We start from the raw sequence: 20890 nt of genomic DNA on the forward strand, positions 1-20890 counted from the left end.
GCTGTAACAATATATGTGGCTATGAGAGAACTACTCCTTTCACAAATTCACATCTTCATATTCTCTTAGCTTGTTGGTAAGTTCTGATGGGGAAAAAAAAAAAAGGTTTTAGGAAGGCAGTTATTTACTAGTCATGCAAGCAGAGACAGAATCAGTTATGAGAAGCACTAGTTATATCAATTCACTGCAAGGAGCATCAAGCACCACGATTCCTTTATCAAGAGACTTTTAGTAGCATGTCGTAAAAGGGTAATGTGTAAAGAAACACAACAATGGTATATTACTTAAAAATGTCTATTTAATGGTCATTCCATCAAAATCAAGCAGAATCACATTTTAAAAGTATATATATATATATTTTAAGGTGCATTTTCAAGTTTTATTTGGGCTTTATTTCTTCTTAGATGCTTGAGGTGTTCTTGCAGATACAATTAACATAGGACGTTAGGTTCTGTTAGGTTCTCATGCACTGAAAGACAATTTCTAATAACACTGCGTATGTTGGGATACAATAAAAATTTCAAAAGCCATGTGTAATTTCAGAAAACTTAATACCAGTCATGAAAGACATTTTCAACATAAAATTTAGGCACTCTATACTTCGGAATAGCCACAAAATATTCCAACAAGAGTTAATGCACTTTGTGATTACCTCTACTAAAAGATAATTCTCAATTAAAATCTATATTATTAAATAACATTTAAATTAGAGCCCATTATATTTATCATTATTGTGAACCATTTGCAGCACTGTGTTTTCATCAAATAATGCCACACTACTTCTATTGCTCATCCTGGTACTCATCTTTTGTGGTGCATTTTTTACAGAAGAACCTGTAACATTCACAGATAAGCATCTCCCCCCTTTTCCTGCTAATACCTGAAAAAGAAGGCCCTAACCAACTTGAAAAGTATTCTTGTATTTTCTGCTGTAGTTACTTTCTTAGCATGCACACTGCAGCACATGTGAGGCTCCCTGGAGACCAGAAAACATTCACCAAGGAGCCATGACTGATTCTGAGACTCAGTTCATTTGCTCAGTCACTCTGTGGCTAAGTGCATTGCTCTATCTACGCTCCTACTGACTGTGCTGCTACACTGACAGGTATGGAGACAAGGAGAGGGATGCTGAAATTTGTCACTTCACTTTGCACAATGCCAAGGCCATCCAGAACTGGGTTTACTTTAGTAAAAACTTGATGATCTCTGCAGTGGTTCTGGGACTTCCACCTCCTCATCTGAAGCCTGAGGGGTAGGAATGATGCCTGCCCACTGAGATGCCATTAACTCCAGATGAACTTCCAAGACTTGAGCATAACTTAGCATTGTTAGAATTCAGAACATGGATGCTAACTGTTTCTGCTGAGAAGAAGGTACATTTGCTCAGTGGTATGCAATTATGTAGCTAAGAAAACAATTAGAAAGCCGTTCAAAATTTTTAGATTACAGTCTGCAAATTGGCTCATCATAATCACCAATGACTAACTTATAAAGATCTATCCAGAGAAATGAATTCGAGACTTATTTGACGATAAGTCGTACAGAAAAGAGCACAGTAATTTCCCACAGGAGAATTTGCTTTTTCATCATGGGGATCACTGCTAAGTTAATTACACTGCTAATGTTTTCTGGTGTATTTGAAGAGACAATTAGCAGACGTAAATCAGGAGTGAGATGACAAGTTGCTTAACATTTGTTTCTGTTCATCGGATGTGATCTGGTTGCTGCTCAGCCTCCATATGAGTCAGGATGGGGAGAGAAGACCATAAGGAATGAGAGGTTGTTAACTTCCGTTTAAGCAAATATAATCAGAACCATTTACTACTAGTTGATAAACACTGATGTTAAATGCAAAATGCATAAGACTCAGCTGTTGAAAATTAACCTCAGCAAGAGATGAGAAATGCTGGGAAACATTATTGTTGACATGGGAAATTCATGTGAAACCCAGGCCATCCTTCCTGAGCACAGAGGTTGGGACAGTAAGGATGGAGATGGGTTTTAGTTGAGGCTGGGTTTTATTCTTTCTCAAAACTTTGTTTTCCTGTGAATATTCTACAACCACATCTACCTTGTGATTGTGACCCAAGGCTCAGGATAGCACAGTTAAGACTACAGTCCCTCTCTGGCGTTTCAGAATGGCCACAGCTTCCTCATGTGTAACACCTTCCAGAGTCTCGCCATTAACAGCTAAAATCTGATCACCTCGCTTCAATCGGCCATCATCTGCAGCTGCTCCCTACAAATAAGAAACATTCCAATTTAACCAGGGTGAAGCAATGAATATTCAAATAATATTAATATTATGGTGTGCATATTAAAAGAAAACTTTTAAAACTACCAATTAAAATGATTTCTAGGTAATGTTTTTAAATTAAGAAAACTAAGAAAAATATAGGATGTTATTTGACCTAAGGTCGAATAATAATTATAATTATGCATTGTTTACATAATATACTACTAGAAATGTCCTGACATTCACTTTTTTTTTTTTTTAATACAAGTAGGACCTTATTTCAATGCTCAGTACTGAATGGAATCTGACTGTCATATCATGTCATCTTCATGAATATGTAGCATACAAAGGCAGAAGTGAATCTGGTGTTAGTTTTATTGCCAACACCATCATCATACAAGGTTCCATTATACTGAAAAGCTCTCAGCACTGTAGTGATCTATCAAAAGTGACTATAGCCTCTAAATGGGTGAACTGTATGGTATGTGAATCAGATCTCAATAAAACTGTCCTATATATAAATACACAGAAGTGGAGCATTTCTAAAATTTTACAATATCATATTCAAAACTGTCAGCTTTATCTTTGATCCACCTAAACAAGTTTCTAAATGATTACTTTCATTACATATTCAGTCATACAGGGCTCTTCAGCATGGCACAAAGCAAGTGAAACTTGGGCTTTTTTTCATTCTAAAGCTGAGGATCAAAAACATCATGATATTATTAGAAATACTTCAGATGAGTGAAGAAAGACAAGACATAGAAAATGATTCATAGGAAGCTTTCTCCATCTGCCAGGGTAATTTTGAGAATTCTTTGAAAAGTACATGCCAAAGGAGTACTCTACATGATTTTGAATTATGGGGAAATTAATCAAGGCATGCAGGCACCTGGTCCCTGATTGACTCCTGCAGAAGCCAAGCTAAGAGGCACTGACACTCCAGGAAACTGTGTCCCACAGTGTAGAGATCCTGACCTGGTAGAATTACCTAGAATTTCAAAGCCATGACAAGGGTGGAATTCCTGTATAAAGGTGTCATAAAGAAAACTCAAAACCAGGATTATACTGGGGGGAATATACCAAGATCTATTTGCACCTTTATTCATTTTTTTTTTCTTTTTAAGAAAGTGTGTATGGATAAATCTAACTTGATTTAAATAAATTTTACATGCTGAGATTTAAGGGCTTCAGTAAACTCTAATACCTGTGTAATTACTTTTTTAAAAAGCATATTAAGCTCTTCAAGTTTTCTTTTTCACCAATGGAAAAAGGATGGTTTTTCAACTTTCTAGGATGTGTACAGTTTCAGGTGTTGCTGTGTTTACTTGATAATTACACTGACCTGTATCTCCTCTGCTATTTTATCAGTGTGGTATCTATAGGCAAAACAAGGGAAGGAAGAAATAAATGGCTCACAGACTGACTTTGATCGAGCTAGGACACATGGCCTTATCCTTTTGCGGTGTCTCAGCTCGGTCGCTTCGCCTTCCCTAATGCTGTAAAATGGGCTCAAACAGCTACCTTTTGGCCTGTTCCAAAGTGTATGGCAAGTGTATGGTAAGTGTATGGCACAGGGTATCTGCACAATTGTGGTAGTATAATGAAATGAATGATGATCAAACTCATGTTTTCTGATTTCACAGGCTTCAAAAAAACTGCTCCCTCGATTCTCAGGGTTACTGAAGTCTTTAGGCCAATCTCATGTTGGTTTATGGTAAAATTAGGCTGTTGATGGGACTAAGACCAAAAGCTGGTTTTGATTTTGAAGTTTTCAATCAAACACCTGAAAGAAAACGGAAGGCCCTGACAGCCTGTTAATCAGACCGACTAAGCCTTGCAAATCCTATACGCCCTAAGAACCTGTAAGGCTTCCTACTTTTGGAGGGGGAAAAAAAAAGACCTAGGTGGGCCAAATTAATTTCTTAGTTGAGCAAGAGAACTGTTAAAAGATGCACAGGACACCAAAAAGGTCACATAATAACCCACACCCTGTGGACATCCGAGATCTAGAAACCTGAATCAGAGATAAATATTTTATAGAACATATGTTCAGAGTTTAAAAAAAAAAAATAGAAAACATATAGCTATAGTTCTTAGAGCTTCAAGAGTCCTATGGGGGGAATCTTTAGCTTGGTGTCAAAATCTGTTGTAGAAAGAGTTCACTTTAAAAGAACTCTTTTGCTAGCTTTTATTTTATTGATTATAGAAAACTTTTATATTATGATATATTAGTTCACTCTGATAAATAAAAAAAGAGTCATCAAATTAAACCCTATCATAGGGAATTCCCTGGTGGTCCAGTGGTTAGGACTCTGTACTTTCATTGCTAGAGGCCCAGGTTCAATCCCTGATTGGGGAACTAAGCTTCCACAAACTTTGAGGTGTGGCCAAAAAATCAAATATATTATAATGAACTCCATGAAACTGTATGAATAGTAATAATGATAATCTGCACTAGAATCTTTTTTTACTGACACTGAATTAAGTAGGTTATAAACTAGTACTGCTTCGCTGGTGGCTCAGAGGTTAAAGCGTCTGCCTGCAATGCAGGAGACCTGGGTTCGATCCCTGGGTCAGGAAGATCCCCTGGAGAAGGAAATGGCAACCCACTCCAGTATTCTTGCCTGGAGAATCCCATGGACGGAGGAGCCTGGTGGGCTACCGTCCACGGGGTCGCTAAGAGCCGGACACGACTGAGCGATTACTTCACTTTTCACTAAGCTAGTACTTGGGAACTTTTTTTTCTGTTCAGAGTTTTTTATTTCATGTGTGTCTCACTTTACCAAAAAGGTCCATTCCTTAAAATATGAAACATACCAAGGATCTTCAATATTTATTACAATGTTACTACTTATGTAGGTGCTTTCTAAATGATCACTTTCAGTGAAAAGAGCACTCTGTGTGAGCTTCAGTCTGTTCATTATTCACACTAATCTTGTCCCCCTTGATTTGATAGTAGTTTCTTTTCAAAAATCTGCCAGCAACGCACGTCCTGGTGTTCTGAGAAACAGCACCTGACTCATTCCACAGTCTCCGTGAACATGTAGACAGGGATAGATAGGCACAGACTGCTGAACTAGGCCCCAGGGCAAAAGACCTTAGAGCTAACCTGTCCTCTCTCTGGACGGTAGCCTGTGTCCTCACAGGTAGGAAGTGAAGCCACTCAGTCGTGTCTGACTCTACAGTAGGAAATGAAGCCATTCAGTCGTGTCTGATTCTTTGCGACCCCATGGACTGTAGCCTACCAGGTTCCTCTGTCCATGGGATTTTCCAGGCAAGAATACTGGAGTGGGTTGCCATTTACTTCTCCAGAGACAGGCAGGAAGGGAGCTGATGCTTACAGACATTCTGGAGGGACTTTACAGAGACAAAGGCAGGCAGGCAGAACTTGCTGAAAGGTGGGGGCTCCCCGTGCAACCTTTCCATTGTCCTTATCTCCAGAGCTGGCTCTTTTAAATGCAACGTATAACAACCTGCTCAAAGAATCATGATCACAGCTACTTACAGTGTTATCTTAGGAAAAGGAGGGTCTATAGGTGGTTTATCCTCTTTGGGGATTATCAGTCGGGGACAGCACTGTTATCCAGAATGTTTCTTTTTTTAAAATATTAAAAAAAAAAAATCTATTCCTTTTTTGGCCACACCGTGTGGAATGTGGGATCTTAGTTCCCCAATCAGGGATTGATTCCCCTGTGGTGGAAGTGCGGAGTCTTAACCACTGAACAATCAAGGAAGTCCCAGAATGTTTCTGATCTGCCTTCCTCTCCCTTTTTATCTATCACCAGCTGTCTGTTTGGGAATAACATGCCTCCTCAACAGACAATCTTGTGAGATGGCAACAGGAGTGGAAATCTGCAGCTGCCTAACATGTTCCAAAAGCAAAAGCCAAAGGATTAAGACTTGTGTCAGATCACAGACCCAGTTAACAAGTGATAAGATCTGCACAGGTAAAAGCAAACTTGTATGTAGGGTATAGCATAGCTTTCTAGAAAGAGAAAGAATCTATCATATCTTTTTTGAGGGCCTTTATTTCTTTAGGAAAATAAAGCACTAGGAAGCAATTTGATCAATTAGTAAACAAATGACTGTGATAAAAGCACTGAAGAATAAAGTTGCAATATCAGTACTAAATACTTTTCAGAGATCTTAAAAGTTTATAATGAATTTAGATTCCAACTTTAATAACGAAATTCACACCATGACCTGTGTATTAAGTAGGATGAATTGACTATTTAACTCCTGAAAAACACCATTATCCAGGCTTAGTCTAACACACTGGGCTGTCCTGTAAGTACTTGGCAGACTATTGTAAGAGAGAAAACCACCTTTAGCTAAAACAACCTGAGGTTTTGGTGATGGGCAGCCATTAATGCTGCACTGATCCCAGGCTTGTACAAAGCTTTATGCCATGGCCCTCTGCTATCTTTCTTTAGTAGAAAGTTAAATCTTTGTTCTAGCCAGAATAATACTTTCAAGGCCAAAGAACTTTTGCAGAGAGTGTGCCATGCTCCTTATACTGGTTGTTGAAAGAACACACTCTTTGAAATCTGTTAGCATCTACTTTTGTAAAAGGGTCCAAAGAATATTATACTTCTCGTGATTCCACTTTAATAAAAGAATTCTTCTTGCACTCGTGTGGTGCAGGAATTTTCTATACGATGAAAATGAAACAAGCATACATGCATGCATTCAGGTGTCAAGGTGAAGTAAAGCAAAACACTTAAAAAAAAATCTCACCTAAGTTTCATTAAAACAAAAAAAGTACAGTAAAAAGGAAAAAGATACCTTTGCAAATATAGTCTTGACATAAATTGGCAGGTCTCCATGGGGACTTCCAAAACCCCCTACAATACTAAACCCCAATCCTTCAGAGCCTTTCTCCAAAGTAATAATCTTAGGTGGAGGTGTTCTGAAAACACAATGCACGCTGTTTAATTCAAGAATAGATATCGAGAGGGAATTTCATTTGCATGGAAGAACACAGATTTGAGAGAGACTTTCATACTGCGAAACAATGAAGGTCAGTTTATCAAATCAAATTGTCAGCAGTCTAGAAACTTATTTTGAATTTCCTATATTATGCCAAAATTCTGGATGTTTTAGAGGCTTCTCTTTCATAAAACCCACTGTTTTTAATTACAAAATAAAGTCATGATGCTGAAGTTGTCAAAGTACTCTTCTATTGGCTTAGGCTTTAACTTTTAAAATTACTGTTTAAAGCTGAACAGAAAACTGTCTTTCCATCTGTGACGAACGTGCGTGGAGATGGAGAGGCAGGATATCACCTGAGCTTGCTGTACTCCACAGTCTGCAGGTGGACTTCTGAACAGGTGATGTCAACCCAAGAGCTGAGGGATGGCTGCTCTTTTTCTGTCTGAACATCCTCACCACAAGTGATCCCCCTTTCACGGAGAGTGGGAAATCATTCTTCAAAACCCAATTCTAATCTTCCCTGGTGCCTTTGAAAGCATTCACCCCAAGCTTCTCTGTGCTCCCTCTGTACTTGGTCTACATTTCCATACAGCACTTGCCATACTGCACCATCATTCCTTAACCGTCCTTCTCCTCTACCAGCCTAAAAACTCCTTAAGGCTCTGCCCTCTGAGTATTCCCAGCACGAAGCACTGTGCCTGTCACAACCTCGGGATCATGACTTTGTAAATGAGACCTGAAATCTAGAAGAGAGAAATCAAGGTGAAGCAAACCGGGTAAAGAACATTTGTTTCAAATGTATCATTTAGATTGCCAAAGCTTCGTCCAGTGTGGAAGTCATCTCTCTCAGAAACAACACAGCTAAAAATTAAATTACCTGTGTGGGTTCACAAGGAGTTACGCTTAACTAACGCCAGTTTCTTATTCCTGTATGTAGTTGTCGAAAGGGTAAAAACCTAAAGGAGTTCCAGCACCCTGGGTCCTGTTGTCTTATTTTGCAGGAGTTTGTCTGTGTATCCTGGCAGTATCACTTGTTTTGCAACAGCATGCTTGTCCGAGAGGCAGCACCATCTAATATAAATGCAGCCATTCGTGCGACATTTGCAAACTCAGAGAAATTTGCAAACCTGGGATGCGAGCAACCTCTGAATATGCTGTCTGCCTCAAACACTCTTCCTCTCCTCTGCCTTGATTTTGCCTGGCTTATTTTAAGCTTAATTTTCAGCTGCTTCCCACTGACACCGGCTGTTTGCTGATGCACCTACTGGTTGTTTACAGCAGGCATATATAGTAATTTCTGAATGTCTATGCCATATGTATTATTAACTGTTTCCAATGACACTCCAGCTTTTTTCAATTATTCTAAAACTCAGCTTAGGCATTTAGTGCCAAGCACACTCCCTAGTTGAGTTGTCTCTCTTCCATGGTTTCAGAGGACCCTGTGCTTACTTCTCTCTCTCATTGAACTTGGTTCTCCAGCACTTACCAACTGTTTTATAACCATGGATTTATGGGTCTGTTTTTTTTTTTTTTTTTTTTAAATTCTCTGGCAGTTCCTTGAGAACTGGGGCAATGCCTTCGCCTATGTTTCTGAGTTTGAGTCCTCAGGACCCAGCACTTTTACAGTGTCTTAGGAAGGCACTCAATAAATACCTGCTGAAATAATGACATATTATCCCCTATGGCTGAATGGTAATGATGTCATGAATATGACTCTACCTCTCATCACTTTGTGGCCTTATAAGCACTCTCAGTAATAGCCCACTGGCTAGACATGAACTTGATTCATGTCTCCTCTTTTAAACACAGCCCCCATTTCCAAAGATACTGAGGTGGGAACCTTGAAGTCCAAAGCCATTGTTTTAGAGCTAGCCCCTGGGGCCCACCAAATCCTTAGAGACCTTCGTAACTGTGCCTATTCACAATTAGAGGCTGTTTTCTTGGGGAGAGGAGGAAACCAGCTCTGCTCCTCCATTAACAACACTACATGGAGTTTGTTTCCATTTATCTCACACTTTCAATTCATCTTATTAGTTTTAATACACTTTCATGTAGAAGACTAGTAAAAACATTAAAACCTCCAAATATTAACAGCGATCAGATTATAATGATCTTTAAATTCTTTTATGCTAGTGGTTCCCAGCCTGCTGGCAGCTGTGGGATCATAGCAAAGGACCCAGGGTCACAGGGCACCTCTGCAATTCCACAACACATTGAAGGGTGTTACGTGAACACTATTCTTCACACAAGGGTCCTGATTTTCTTTTTTAAATAAAGGGCCACTACGGCTTGAAAGTATTATACTTTCATGTATCTGTCCATTTTAATAGCAAGCATTCGTTATTTTCATAATGAAAAGAAAGTAAAATGAGCCTAGTTCAATATTCTTAAGAAAAACAAACTCAAAGCTCTCATTTAAATTGATGAACAATCAGGAAAAAGTTGGGAATGGCTGTGATCATTAGATCCTTCCAATAAATCACTCAGATCAGTCCACAAACATTTATTGAGCCCTGGCTAGTGACCAGGCACTTGTGGAACTGGAGTCACTTCTGGGGCAGCATTTCTCAAAGTCTGCATCCCCAGCTTATCTGTGGCAACATTTCCCTGGAGAACCCAATGTTGACCACCTTCTCAAGCTCTCTGTGAATGGACCAGAAGAATTAGCATTTTAAAATATGCCTTTTAGATTATTTTTATGGATATTCTAGTTTGAGAAACACTGCTTTGATGAGCAACTTTAATTTCAGAGACAGGTTTTAGCAAAAAAAAATGCCAGCAAGTATGACAAGAAGAGTTAACCTCAGAACAAGATTTTAGCTTAGAAACTGAGGGCATGTGTTTCTCTGCATAATAAAGCAGGGTGAGCCTAGGCTATAAATCTGGGGTTTCTGGGTGGACAGGGCACATGCACAGTGGCCAGAGGCAGTGTGTGCAGGCCCGGTAGCAACAGTTCATAAAGAGCTCACGTGATGGAACAAAGCCCTGGGAGAAGTGGAGCAAGCCTGGTGTTTTCTTGGAGGTTCTCCAGGAATCAGAAAATGTAATGTGCACTATCCATTCTTCTCCCTTAGGGGGCACACTCTACAATCTGGACAAGGTCCCACTGAGCTTTGCCACACACATAAGAGGCACTCTGCTTCTAGAATACTCACTCTGTGTCCTCCAGATGATGCTCGGCAGTGGGCGAACCAATGTGGTAGCCCGTAGACAGGTTCTCAAGCTGAGTTGCTATGGCACTTACATTGGTATCTGCTACAACCTATTGGAGGAAGTCAGAGCAGGACAACCCATTATAAGTCAGGGGAGAATTAAAGAAATCATACTCCATCCAACCATCAGTTCTCAGTCCTACCTTATCTAACCTATCTGTAGCATTTGACACAATGGGTTATTCTTTCTCTTAAACTGTTTTCCTCATTTGGATTCTATAATGTTACACTTCATTAGTTTCTTTCTACCTTCTGGCCATTCCTTCATAGCTCACAAAACTAACTCTCAGAGTGCCAGATTCACTCCTAGAGCTTCTTCTCTTTCCATCTCAACATCCTCTTATATATCTTAGGGGATATCATATCACCTTCAGAAATTAAATATGTAATGATAATTCCTGAATCTGTACCTTCAACACCACCTCTTACTTAACTCTAGACCTACTTATCCAATCACCAATTTGACACCCCTAGCAGGATGCCCAGCAGGTATCTCAAACTAATCTGTCCAACCCTGAGCCACCCCCTGGCCCCCATGTCTGCTCCCTAGCCTTTCTTATCTCAGGTAATGCAACTGAATTCCTCCAGCCTTAGCAAATACCTTGGTGTCATCCTTAACCCCTCTTCCTTTTACAGCCCATTTTCAATCCTCATGCAACTGGTCTTTCTATAAAATCATCTCTTGCTTGGAGTTTTAAAAAAGTCTCCTCACTGGCCTCCTTGCTTCAGCCCCCGCCCCCCGCCCACTCAGTCCATAGCAGCTAGAATGTTTCTGTTAAAATATAGAGGATTAGTTCACTCTTCTGCTTAAAACTATCCAAAGGAAATCTGGACTTCCTTGGATAACATGCTGAAGTTCTTAGATGGTCTATGAGGTCATCGGTAGGTGACCTGCCCAGTTATGACTCCACTTTTGTCTCCAAACATTTTCTCCTGTGTTCACTCTGCTTCTTGAACCCAGGTCTCCTGCATTGCAGGCAGTAAAGAATCCGCATGCAAGGTGGGAGACCTGGGTTCAATCCCTGGATTGGGAAGATTCCCTGGAGAAGGGAAAGGCTACCCACTCCAGTATTCTGGCCTGGAGAATTCCATGGACTGTATAGTCCATGGGGTCACAAAGAGTTGGACATGACTGATCGACTTTCACTTTCACTCTGCTCCAGCCACACTGGCCTCCTGGCCTTTCCTCTAACATGCCAGAGACATCTCCACCTTGGTGCTTTGCAACTGATGTTCATTTTGCCTGGAATTTCTGCATCCAGTATGTTCATGGCTAGCTCCTTCACTTCTCTCAGGTTTTTCAAATCACCTTCTTTGGCCACTGTATCTAAAATTCCCACACCAATGTCCCAGCCCAACATTTTATATTGTTTAAAAAGAAACAACAGGCCTCCAGCACAGAAACAGATGCACAGATCAATGGAACAGAAGAGAGAGCCCAGAGATCAACCTACACACCTATGGCCAATTAATCTACGACAAAGGAGGCAAAACTATGCAATGGGGAAGACAGTATCTTTAACAGCGGTGTTGGGAAGACCAGACAAGTACATGTAAAAAAATGAAATTAGAATTTTTTTTTCATACCACATACAAACATAAATTCAGAATGGATTGAATGTAAAATTGGAAACTGTAAAACTCCTAGAAGAAAACGTAAGCAGTATACTCTTTAATATAAATCTTAACAATAATTTTTTGAATCTGTCTCCTTAAGAAAAGGAAACAAAAGCAAAAATAAACAATGGAAAGTAATTAAAAAGTTTTTGCACAAAGAAGGAAACCATCAACAAAATGAAAAGACAAATTACTGAATGGGAAAAGTTATTTGCAAATGACATGTCTTATAAGTGGTTAATATCCAAAACATATAAAGAGCTCATACAATTCAAAATATATATATTTAAAAAAAAATGAACCACCTGGTTAAAAATAGTCAGAAGATCTGAACAAACATTTTTCCAAAGAAGACATATAGATGGCGAAAGGGCCAATGAAAAGATGCTCAACATCACTAATCATCATAGAAAAGCAAAGCAAAACCACAATGAGACAGCACTTTACACCTGTCAGAATGTCTATTATCAAAAAGACCACAAATAATAAATTGGCAAGACTAGAGAGAAAAGGGAACCCTAGTACACTGTTGGTTGGAATGTGAATTGACACTGCTGTAATGGAAAACAGTACAGAGCAATGTAAGTGTCCATCAACAGATGAATAGATAAGGACTTCCTTGATGGCTAAGATGCTGTGCTTTTAATGCAAGGGTTCCATCCTTGGCTGGGGAACTAGATCCTATTAAAGATCCCTCATGCTGAAACAAGGATAGAAGATTCTGTGTGCTGCCACTAAGACCCGGCACAGCCAAATAAATAAATAAAAATAAATATTTTTAAAACCTCATTTTATTTTAAAATAAAAGAATCCTTGATGAAAAAAAAAAAAAAACCACACGAATGGACAAAGAAGATGGACACAGTGGAATACTATTCAGTCATAAAAAATCTGCAATTTTTGCAAAACTTTGCATCCACATGAATGGACCTACAGGATATTATGCTTAGTAAAGTAAGTCAGAGAAAAATACATACTGTTATGTTTTCACTTATACATGGGAACTAAAAAATAAATGAATGGATATAACAAAACATAAACAGACTCACTGATACATAGAACTAGGTTATCTATGAGGGGATGGGAAGGGGGGAGGTACGAGAAAGTGGAAGGGGATTAAGTACAAACTCCTGGGTATAAGATAAAATACAAGGATGTCATATACAGCACAAGGAATATAGCCAATATTATATGATGACTTTAAATGGAGTATATGTTGTACACCTGAAATTAATATTAAGACATTGTAAATCAACTATATTTCAGTTAAAAAAATTAAAACAGGAGAGAACAAGATGGTGGAGGAATAGGTGGACATAGAGTACATCTCTGTCCACGGATACATCAGGAATACACCTTCAGACACAGAAATGCACGCAGAACACCAGCTGAGAGTGGACAGGAGTACCTGACCAGTGGAAAAGAATATATAGAACCACGCAAACCTTGGTAGGATGAAGGAACTGGGGGGAAAAACAGGAGTGTTAGTAGAACTGGACCTGCCCTCGGCGGGTGGGAGAACTAAAGCAGGGGTCTGATCCCAGGAGCGGGGCAATTGTCTGAGTCAGAGGAGAAACATTTAAGGCTGAGAGTGAAACAGCTGATCTGTGGCAGCCTAAATGGAATGAGAATCAGACAGTCCTTGCTGAAGCCATACATAGGCCAGGCAGGAATGCAAGTCTCCTGGAAGGGGCAGAGGCAGGAGCTGGAGTTTAGGGATTGTGGATAAATCCCAGTTCGAGGGCTGCTATTCAGCGGAGAGATGGATCGAGGGGATATGAGGGAGGAGATCATGGTGGGAAATGCCTGTGGAAGAAAGCCAGGCAGTCATGAAAGCAAGGTGACACTGCTGAGTCATGCGTAGGGGTTGGAGCCATTACCATAGCCTCTCTCTCTCCATATGTCAACAACAGCAGCTGAACAATAGAGAGGCTGGACCATCAAACACCTGAGGCACTGAACTACAGAGTAGGACCCCACCCAGGGTGCCCCTTTAAGTGCCTGATGCACCGATCTACAGAAAAGGACCCCAGCCAGGGGAGCCCTCTAGGTGCCTGAACGGGTGGAGGTACGGAAAAAGACTGGCCAAAGAGGCCTTCTGATCGCCAGCTACAAGAGGCTCGAAAAAAGACTCTGAGAGGGCCATAACTCCTGCTGCAGAGGCAGTCTGTGTCCCTGAATACTTGGTGCCACCAGGGTCCCCACAAGCCAAGCAGCTGCACCATCTTCACACTCAACTCTTACTGAGGCAGAGCTGCCACAGGCAAAAAAAAAAAGTCTTGTGTTTATGTGCATAGGGTCACTTTGGTCCTGTCTGACTCTTTGCAACCCTGTAGACTGTGGCCTGTCAGGCTTCTCTGCCAGAGAAGAGGTTCTCTAGGCAAGAATACTGAAGTGTATTGGCCAATACTAGTTGCCATACCCTTCTAGAGTGCTATATTTCCTACTACCCTAGCTGTCAACCCCCCTGAGTACCTGGTGCTGCCAGAACCACTGCAAACCAATCAGATGCATCACTTCCACACCTGGCCTTCACAGGGGGCAAACCCAAGCCCTCCAGGGTGGCCTCAGGAGCTAAACCCCAGTGGAAGACCCACATGTAGAGGTGGAAATAAAACCACAATTGAAACCAAGGGGCAATGCAGCTAGGGAAGAAGACCCAAAACCTTCCTACCAGCTGTACAAGCTGCAGATTAAGTCCACACATCAACTAAGTAGACTCTGTGTCTATGGAATATATAAAAGGCCATTGAGAGCTCCCACAAAATAAAATGCCCTAGCTCTGATAGCTGTGGACATTGGAGGCAAGAACACACAGGAGCAGGACCAGATTAGAATCTGAGCAGCCCCCACAGCAGGTCCAGAGATCAGTACAGTGTTGGAGGGCATCCTAGGGAGGTAATGTGGACTGTGATTCCCTATGCGGGAAAGGACTCTGACAGCACAGACTCAAGAAAAACATTTATTATTCTTATTTTTTGACTTGTTCTGTAGATTCTTTTGGATTTTTTTCTTTTTTTCCCCCCATCTGTTGTAGTTGTCAATTTTATTGGCACTAAGAAATCCAATTAAGCTTTTGAGGTTTTTTTTTTTTTTTCTTTTTCCTCAGTCACATTTTTTATTGTTGTTATAAATCTCTGCCTCTACAATGGGCTTTTGCAGTTCTGTGGAGTTTTCCTTTTTTTTTTTTTCTTTTTTAAATTAAAAAATTTTAAACCTATTATTATTTTTTCTACATTTATTCTTTGTTTGCTTTTCCTACTATTCTTTTCCCTTTGCAGTTAATCTTTAACGTATATAAATCTTCTTTATCTACCTCTATTTAACTTTGCATGTCTATTCTTTCTTCTTTTCTTTCTCTTCTTTCCTCTCAGTTTTATTTTCATTGCTTTATTCCCCAATTGGCACCTTGCTTTTGTTTTGTTTTCCAGTTTGTGCTTTAACTAGTTTTGTTCTGGTAAATATAATTTTTGGTTTCCTTTGTTTGCCAGGTCAGTCTATTGTCTTAATTTTTGCTGGACTGTTTTGATTTTGCTTATGGGTGTGTATGTATATGTGTATATTCAGTCATACTTTCTACTGTTGTTATAAACCTCTGCCTCTACACTGGGCTTTTGCAGTTCTGTGAAGTTTTCCTTTTTATCCCCTTTTTTCTTTCTTCTTCCATTTTTTTTTCTCTTTTTTATAATTCTAATTTTTATTTTTTTAAACCTATTATTTTTTTCTACATTTATTCCTTCACTTGACTTTCCTACTGTTCTTTTCCCCTTGCAGTTAATCTTTAATGTATATAAATCTTCTTCATCTACCTCTATTTAACTTTGTATATCTATTCTGTCTTTCTTTTCTTTCTTTCCTTTCCTCTCAACAAATTTGTTAGTTTTGTTTTCATTGCTTTATTCCCCACTTGGCACATTGCTTTAGTTTTGTTTTCTAGTTTGTGCTTAAGTTAGTTTTGTTCTTAACTGGTAAATATAATTTTTTATTTCCTTTGTTTGCTGGGTCAATCTACTGCTTTATTTTTGTGGGGCTGTTTTCACTTTGCTCATGGGTGTATATGTATATTGTATACTCCATTATTTTAATTATTATTTGCCTGATTTTCTAACTGCCATTTGCCTAGGGTTCATCTTTGGTTTCTCACTTTCAGATATTTGTTTTACTCTTCCTTAATGTCATAACAAACCACTTGTGGAATCTTTGTTCCTGACCAGAGATCAAACCCTGTGCCTTTGGAGTGGGAGAACTGACTCCAAGACCCTAGACTACCAGAGAACTAACCCTAGGGAATATCAAATAATGAGAACTCACACAGAGGAAACCACTTGAATACAAGACTGGGCATCACCCAACCACCAGTAGCACCCTCTGCAGGATGCCTCATCTAAACAACAAACAAAACAAAAATACAAATCCAATCATCAGCAGACAGGAATACTACTTCACTCAGCCTTGCCCATCAGAGGAAAAACAAACAAAAACTCAGTACAAATCTCACCCTATACGAACCTCACACAAACCCCTGGACCAACCTTAAGAGAGCTTAAGAAACCGAAAGGAAGAAAGAATTCAACCTTCTTCAAGGAAAGAATTCAACTTTCCTTGAAGCCTGGGAAAAGGAGACCTCAAACACAATAACTTAAAAAAAAAAAAAAAAGGAAAAGTCAGAGAAATACTGCACAAATGAAGGGACAAACCAGAAACACAGAGGTTCAAATAAATGAAGAGGAAATAGGAAAATTACCTGAAAAATAAGTCAGAATAATGATAGTAAAGATGATCAAAAACCTTGAAAACAAAATGGAGAAAATGCAAGCATCAATTAACAAAGACCTAGAAGAATTAGAGAGTAAATGTACAGAGACAAACAACACAACTACTGAAATAAAAATACTCTAGAAGGAATCAATATCAGAATATCTGAAGCAGAAGAACGAATCAGTGAGCTGGGAGATAAAATGGTGGAAATAACTTCTGAAGACCAGAATAAAGTAAAAAGAATGAAGAGCTGAGGACATTCTCAGAGGCCTCTGGGACCATATCATATGCACCAACATTCGAATTGCAGGGGTCCCAGAAGAAGAAGGGAAAAAAAGGATAAGAGAAAAATTTTGAAGATTATAGTTGAAAATTTCCCCATCATGGAAAATGAAATAGCCAATCAAGTCCAAGAGGCACAAAGAGTCCCATACAGGATAAACCCAAGGAGAAGACACATACTAATCAACTAAATGCCAAGACACATATTAATCAAACTAGCAAAGACTAAACACAAAGAAAGAATATTAAAAGTAGCAAGGGAGAAGCAACAAGTAACATACAAGGGAAACCCCATATGCTTAACAGCTGATCTTTCAGCCGAAACTCTGCAGGCCAGAAGGGAAAGGCAGGATATATTTAAAGTACTGAAAGGGGAAAATCCACAACCAAGATTACTGTACTCAGCAAGGATCTCATTCAAAATTGATGGAGAAATAAGAAGCTTTTCAGACAAGCAAAAGTTAAGAGAATTCAGTACCACCAAACCAGCTTTACAACAAATGTTAAATGGACTTATATAGTCAAGAAATACAAGAGAAGAAAAAAGATCTACAAAATCAACCCCAAACAATTACAAAATGGCAATAGGAATATATACATCAATAATTATTTTCAAAGTAAATGGATTAAATGCTCCAACCAAAAGACACAAATTGGCTGAATGGATACAAAAACAAGACCCATGTATAAGCTGTCTACAAGAAACCCACTTCAGACCTCAAGACACATATAGACTGAAAATGAGAGTATGGAAAAATATATTCCATGCAAATGGGAAGCAAAAGAAAGCTGGAGTAGCAATCCTCATATCAAAAAAGACCTTAATATAAAGATTACAAGAGATAAGGAAGGACACTACATAATGATCAAGGGATCAATCCAAGAGGAAGACATAACAATTGTAAATATCTATGCACCCAACATGCTGCTGCTGCTGCTAAGTCACTTCAGTCATGTCCGACCCTGTGCAACCCCATAGACACCTCTGTCCCTGGGATTCTCCAAGCAAGAATGCTGGAGTGGGTTGCCATTTCCTTATCCAATGCATGAGAGTGAAAAGTGAAAGTGAAGTCACTCAGTCGTGCCTGACTCTTTGCGACCCCGTGGACTGTAGCCTACCAGGCTCTTCTGTCCAAGGGATTTTCCAGGCAAGAGTACTGGAGTGGGTTGCCATTTCCTTCTCCAATGCACCCAACATAGGAGCACCTCAATACACAAGACAAACACTAACAGACATAAAAGGAGAAATTGACAGTAACACAATAATAGTAGGAGACTTTAACACCCCACTCACACCAATGGACAGATCATCAAAACAGAAAATTAATAAGGAAACACATATCTTAAATGATACATTAGATGAGATGGATCTCATTGATATCTTCAGGACATTCCATCCAAATGCAGAATACACCTTCTCAAGTGGAACATTCTCCAAGATAGATCACATCTTGGGTCACAAATAAAACCTCAGTAAATTTAAGAAAATTGAAATCGTAACAAGTATCTTCTCCGACCACAATGCTATGAGACTAGATATCAATTACAAGAAAAAAACTATAAGAAACACAAACACATAGAGATTAAACAACATGTTTCTAAATAACCAACAGGTTACTGAAGAAATCAAAAGGGAAATAAAAAAATTTCTAGAAACAAATGACAATGAGAGCACGACAACTCAAAATCTATGGGATGGAGCAAAAGCAGTTCTAAGAGGGAAGTTTATAGCAATACAATCCTACCTCAAGAAACAAAAAAAACATCAAATAGACAACCTAACTTTACACCTAAAGCAACTGGAAAAAGAAGGAAAAAAAAAAAAACCCAAAATTAGTAGAAGGAAAGAAATCATAAAGATCTGAGTGGAAATAAATTAAAAAATGAAAGAAACAATAGTAAAGATTAAAAAACTAAAAGCTGGTTCTTTGAGAAGATAAACAAAGTTAACAAACTCTTAGCCAGACTCATCAAGAAAAAAAGAGAGAATAATCAAATCAACAAAATTAGAAATGAAAAGGGCAAGGTTACAACAGACAATGCAGAAATACAAAGAATTATAAGAGACTATTATGAACAACTATATCGCAATAAAATAGATAACCTGGAAGAAATGGACAGATTCTTAGAAAAGTTCAATCTTCCAAGACTGAACCAGGAAGAATTAGAAATTATGAACAACCCAACTAAAAGCACTGAAATTGAAGCTGTGATCAAAAATCACCCAAAAAACAAAAGCCCAGGACCAGATGACTTCACAGAAGAATTCTATCAAACATTTAGAGAAGAGCTAATGCCTATCCTTCTAAAACTCTTTCAAAAATTGCAGAGGAAGGAACACTTCCAAATTCATTCTACAAGGCCACCATCACCCTGATACCAAAACCAGACAAAGACAACACACAAAAAAGAAAACTACAGGGCAATATCACTGATGAACATAGATGCAAAAATCCTCAACAAAATTCTAGCAAACAGAATTCAGCACCACATCAAAAAGCTCATATACCATGATCAAGTTGGGTTTATTCCAGGGATGCAAGGATTCTTCAATATACACAAATCAATCAATGTGATACACCATATTAACAAGCTGAAAGATAAGCATATGATAACCTCAATAGGTGTATAAAAAGCCTTTGACAAAATTCAGCACCCATTTATGATTAAAACTCTTCAAAAAATGGGCATAGAAGGAACCTACCTCAACGTAGTAAAGGCCATATATGACAAGCCTATAGCAAACAATATTCTCAATGGTGAAAAACTGAAAGCATTCCCCCTAAGATCAGGAACAAGACAAGGGTGTCCACTTTCACCATGATTATTCAACATAGTTCTGGAAGTTCTAGCTACAGCAATCAGAGAAGAAAAAGAAATAAAAGGAATCCAGGTCAGAAAAGAAGTCAAGCTCTCACTATTTGCAGATGACATGATACTAAACATAGAAAACCCTAAAGATAGTATCAGAAAATGACTACAGCTAATCAGTGAATATAGCAAAGTTGTAGGACACAAAATCAATACACAGAAATCACTTGCATTTTTACATACTACCAATGAAAAATCAGAAAGAGCAATTAAGGAATCAATCCCATTCACCACTACAACAAAAATAATTAAATATCTAGGATTAAATTTATATAAGGAGATGAAAGAACTGTATACAGAAAACTATAATACACTAATGAAAGAAATAAAAAATGACATAAACAGATGGAGAGATATTCCATGTTCCTGGGTAGGAAGAATCAATATTGTGAAAATGACTATACTACCAAATGCAATCTACAGATTTAATGCAATCCCTATCAATTTACCAATGACATTTTTTCACAGAACTAGAACATAAAATTTCACAATTCATATGGAAACACAAAAGACCCCAAAGAGCCAAAGCAGCCTTGAGAAAGAAGAATGAAGCTGGAGGAATCAAGCTTCCTGACTTCAGGTTATACTACAAAGCTACAGTCATCAAGACAGCATGGTACTGGCACAAAAACAGAAATACAGACAAATGGAACAAGAAAGAGCAGAAATAAACCCATACACCTATGGGTGCCTTATTTTTTACAAAGGAGGCAAGAATATACAATGGGGCAAAGATAGCCTCTTCAATAAATGGTGCTAGGAAAATAGGACAGCTACATGTAAAAGAATGAAATTAGAACACTTCTTAACACCATATACAAAGATAAACTCAAAATGGATTAAAGACCTAAATGTAAGGCCAGAAACTAGAAAACTCTTAGAGGAAAACATAGGCAGAACACTCAGAATGACATAAATCAAAGCAAGATCCTCTATGACCCACCTAGAATAATGGAAATAAAAACAAAAGTAAACAAGT

At 38.7% G+C, this 20890-nt stretch overlaps 1 protein-coding gene and 1 non-coding gene across 5 annotated transcripts in view; one reads left to right on the plus strand and one right to left on the minus strand.

Moving 5' to 3' along the window:
* Nucleotides 1-278: 278 nt before the first annotated feature.
* PATJ (PATJ crumbs cell polarity complex component) overlaps nucleotides 279-20890 on the minus strand; it is a 383422-nt gene continuing 362810 nt past the window's right edge. For 2 of the 4 annotated variants that reach the window (XM_070786441.1, XM_070786439.1), the window contains 3 exons: nucleotides 10327-10433; nucleotides 7025-7166; nucleotides 279-2239 (listed from right to left, as the gene is read on the minus strand). In XM_070786441.1, coding sequence (XP_070642542.1) covers nucleotides 2093-2239; nucleotides 7025-7166; nucleotides 10327-10433 — 396 coding nt within the window. In that variant the 3' untranslated portion in view covers nucleotides 279-2092. The remainder of the gene's footprint in view (nucleotides 2240-7024; nucleotides 7167-10326; nucleotides 10434-20890) is intronic. The other 2 variants (XM_070786440.1, XM_070786442.1) reach the window with 2 other exon arrangements.
* Nucleotides 4526-4598, plus strand: TRNAE-UUC (transfer RNA glutamic acid (anticodon UUC)). The gene has a single exon. It is a non-coding gene; the product is annotated as a tRNA-Glu (tRNA).

This window comes from Bos indicus, chromosome 3 (assembly GCF_029378745.1).
Source record: "Bos indicus isolate NIAB-ARS_2022 breed Sahiwal x Tharparkar chromosome 3, NIAB-ARS_B.indTharparkar_mat_pri_1.0, whole genome shotgun sequence".
NCBI lineage: Eukaryota > Metazoa > Chordata > Mammalia > Artiodactyla > Bovidae > Bos > Bos indicus.